Source organism: Helobdella robusta, assembly GCF_000326865.2.
Source record: "Helobdella robusta unplaced genomic scaffold HELROscaffold_25, whole genome shotgun sequence".
Lineage (NCBI taxonomy): Eukaryota > Metazoa > Annelida > Clitellata > Rhynchobdellida > Glossiphoniidae > Helobdella > Helobdella robusta.
In genome coordinates, this window is record NW_008704310.1 from 181822 (window position 1) to 186497 (window position 4676).

General features: G+C 31.1%; 1 protein-coding gene across 1 annotated transcript in view; it reads right to left on the reverse strand.

Moving 5' to 3' along the window:
• Positions 1-1203: 1203 nt before the first annotated feature.
• Positions 1204-4676, reverse strand: part of HELRODRAFT_172880 (hypothetical protein) — a gene marked incomplete at both ends in the record, with an annotated part of 5466 nt that continues 1993 nt past the window's right edge. Inside the window, 2 exons of the mRNA XM_009019545.1 lie at positions 1204-1312; positions 2364-2479. Coding sequence (XP_009017793.1) covers positions 1204-1312; positions 2364-2479 — 225 coding nt within the window. The remainder of the gene's footprint in view (positions 1313-2363; positions 2480-4676) is intronic.

A 4676-nucleotide genomic window follows, 5' to 3' on the forward strand; every position in this document is an offset into this window, starting at 1 on the left:
ACACAGAATATATCGGATTTACTACTACGACTTTATCAAGAAGGTCAACAATGCATACGGTGCACAAAATGGTGTAATAAAAAATCATCTAATGGATTCACACAAAAAAAATAACAAAAAAAATATTAAACTCAAATACCAAAGTGCAATTTTACAACCATAATGTAAGTCATTTAAGAATGGCAGAGACTTTATTAATAGAAAAAAAAGAAACCCTGTAATAAACATCAAACAACAGACTGTAACGATCCTAGCGACAAAAAATCACTCACACAAAGAACTCCATGGAACTTAGACTTCCATCAAGTTCTTAAAAATACCACAAATACCAGGTAAATTACAATAACAATATCACAATTTCTATTACACTGATGATGGTGAAGGTTGCCGAAAAAATTGGAAAACTCGCTCGCTCGCTCAACTCTACATAACTCGGACATTGTTCATTTACATTATATTACTATCATCATAGATGACTTTAATTGGCGACTTACGTGTGCTGAGTATTAGTTAGTTAGTTTTTAAAGTGTTATAAAGTTTAATAGTCGAAATCGAACGAGAGACGACTCGCCCATTATTGTTAATAATATTTCTATTGTTTGATTGCAACTGAATATATTTTAATGAAGTAAAATAACAAAACTTGAAACTGAGAATTAAAACATAAAATATATAGAGTAAAACAAATAATAATGTGTATAAGTAGTGTTCGTGAGCTTTAAAAGTGTTAAAGAGATAAATAACTTAGATAACTTTCAACTTAAATATCCTTAACTCATGTGCTCGCCTATTACATGCTAGTAGACCTTGCTCCCTAAAGTTTAACTAGTTGTCTAACTCCTTCTAACCAGTCAGTCCCTATTGTATGTCACCTCATCCTTAATACACAAAGTATTATATGCTCTGATTAATTATACGTTATATTATCTTATATCAAGTTGCTTTATGTCTGTAAATTTGCTGTCTCGTCGTGAGCTACCTCTATAACTTAACTATCATTATAATTACATACCTGTTTTTTAACACATCTGTATACATACAACCTTTATTTACTTATACCTCCTAACATAAATTTCCATCTACATGATAATATTTATCTTCCGACCATTCCGTGGAGTTTTGTTAATTCATTTTCTGAGTTGTTTGTATATATATGTATTTAAAAAAATTAGATGCAAATTTATATTTTTTAACATTTTTTTTTTATTCTAATTCAAAATATATTTTCACTCTCGGACATTTGAATTCATACATCAAGCACATCCCACGAGATTGCAGAGTGATCATCACTGATTGGTCAGCTGGAAATTTTCTTCAATTACAAAAGCTAGTGTTGATAGTGGTGGTGGTCATGCTAAATCTCGAAATAACATACCACAACAAGTTCTTAATAATTCAATTTCACTACTGAAAAATTCCAAGAAATATAATTTGAAAAAGTAGCTAAAAATACAACAGTGTTAACATCGCTCAGCTTGCTTACTGGCGCAAGAACAAATTATTTTCCAGGAAAATATTTGAAAACTTTTATTAATATCAATTCTTCCGTGGTTAATTTTTAAAGATATCAACAACAACAACACACGCACAGTGCAATGCATAACGTAAAAATCACAAAAATGCAATTGGAAAGCGGGAATCTTTTTGCAGTCGAACCATGAGACAGCAACAGACGAACCAGGCTCCTTACACTATCCTGCCGCCTGCCTAAAATCACAGCCACTTACAGTCTATCCATTTTTAATCCCGCTTATATTTCAATATAATATAAATAAATAAAATCATTGTTAAACAACTAAATGAATAATCTAACAAATATCATGTGCATTTATTTATCTTAATTTATACATAAATTGCTCATATTTATACATATATATTAACATTGAAAAAATGTGTACATACTTTTAAAAAAATCGACAAAGAGGTAGACATATACATAAACGTATGCATGTTTGTGTTATATTGTGTTATAAATAGACAGTAGACATATACATAGGCACACGTGTCGTTGTTCACGTTTGTGTATAGATGTATGCACATTAGACATATACTTAGACACACGTGTTGTTGTTCATGTTTGTGCTATAGATATATGCACAATTGCACAGTAGACATATACTTAGACACACGTGTTGTTGTTCATGTTTGTGTTATAGATATATGCACAGTAGACATATACTTAGACACACGTGTTGTTGTTCATGTTTGTGTTATAGATATATGCACAGTAGACATATACTTAGACACACGTGTTGTTGTTCATGTTTGTGTTATAGATATATGCACAGTAGACATATACTTAGACACACGTGTTGTTGTTCATGTTTGTGTTATAGATATATGCACATTAGACATATACTTACTTAGACACACGTGTTGTTGCGCAACTGCTGATGTTGCGACCAGGCAATTGGAGGTTGTGTAAATATTTGCCTGAGTTCGCGTGTCTATAAATTTCTGAGATGGAGTGCGTCAGTCGCTGGCAGCAGTAATTATTCTCTTCAGTTTATTCAAATGCTAGGAATAATTAAACGCCATCTATGAGAGTCATTTTGGTATATCATATCCTACATATACATAAACGCATTTATATTGTATTCATATATAAATACATTTATATATATAAATTCATTAAATTTATAAATATATATATATATATATATATATATGTGTGTGTGTGTGTGTGTGTGTGTGTGTGTGTGTGTGTGTGTGTGTGTGTGTGTGTGTGTGTGTGTGTGTGTGTGTGTGTGTGTGTGTACATACATAGTTTTTTCTTAAAGTTTTTTTACATTTTTTTTATTTAATTTCATAGACTTTTATCGATAGTTACAATATTTTAATGACTCTAGAATGAATATTTGTATAATTTCAAATCAAATTTTTTTTAAACCTTTTTACCGAAATATATAAATTTAACAACAAAAAAGTTTATAAAATTTCTAAAATAAAAAAATTATTCTATTTTGAGAGTAATTTACAAATATTTAAAGAAATAATAGCTTCTTATAAATAATTGCAGACTTTTTGAAAAGTGGAATGATATCCGTAATAGGTTTTGTCGCACTGCAAAAAGACAAGCAGGATTAAAATTATATTAGTGTATAGCATTGTATTGTATTGTATTGTATTGCACTGTATTGTTTTGTGTTGTATTGTATGGTTTTTTATTTTTTTTTATTGTATTGTATTGTTTTTTATTGTTTGGTATGGCGTTGTCATGTATTGTCTTGTATTGTATTGTATTGCTTTGTATTGTATTGAATCCTATTGTATTGTATTGTATTGTTTTTTATTGTATTGTATTGTTTTGTATTGCATTGTATTTTTCTGTATTGTATTGTATTGTATTGTATGGTATTTTATTGTTTTTTATTGTATTGTATTGTATTGTTTTGTATTGTATTGTATTGTATTGTTTTGTTTTGTATTGTATTGTATTGTATTTTATAGTATTGCATTGTTATGTATGGCATTGTATAATAATTTTTCAGATGGAAAAATTGATGAGACATCTTGAGAAGAAGATTTAAAGAGATAATTGTCCGAGAAACATCCGCTCATTATTTCTTCATATAGCGTTATACATTCAACGTAAGCATCATATAAGGTTATCCTACTTGTTATCATCACTATCATCGTCATCATCATCGTCGTCGTCATCATCATCATCGTCACATCGTCACATCATCGTCACATCGTCACATCATCGTCACATCATCGTCACATCGTCACATCATCGTCACATCGTCATCATCATCGTCACATCGTCACATCGTCACATCATCGTCACATCGTCATCATCATCGTCACATCGTCACATCATCGTCACATCATCGTCACATCGTCACATCATCGTCACATCGTCACATCATCGTCACATCATCGTCACATCGTCACATCATCGTCACATCGTCATCATCATCATTGTCATCATCGCCACCATTGATATCATCATCAGCCATAACACATTAATTTAAAAATTGATTATTATAATTGCCATTCAAACGTGCTTGGTAATAACGTCATCATTCGGAGGAGATTAACGACATGATTAACATATTGATGCTGATGGTGATGAAGATGATGATGGTAATGATGATGATGATAAAGATGATGATGATGAAGACGACGACGACGATGATGATGATGATGATGAATATGATGATGATGATGAAGACGACGACGACGATGATGATGATGATGATGAATATGATGATGGTGATGAAGATGATTATGACGTAGATGATGACGATGAAAATGATGATGAAGATGATGATGAGGTTGATAATTAAGATGATGACGAAGATGATGGTCGTGAAGACGATGATAATGACGATGATGACGATGATAATAAAGATGATGATAATGATAATGATAATAATGATGATGATGATAATGAAAATGATGATGAAGATGATGATGGTGATGAAGAGGATGATGATTATGGTGAGGTTTTTGATGGTCATGGCGAAAAACAAATAAAAACATTAAATAGTATTTATCATCAGGTTCGTGTTTCCATTAATTTTCCGTGACGGAGTCAGATTTCAGAAATGAAGATCGAAGTTTCAAACCTTCACAGCCAATCTCATTAGCGCCGCACTCATTAGCATAATAAATATCTCAAAAAGCTGACGAATAATGAATCACAATCCTATTAATCATCATCACTATCT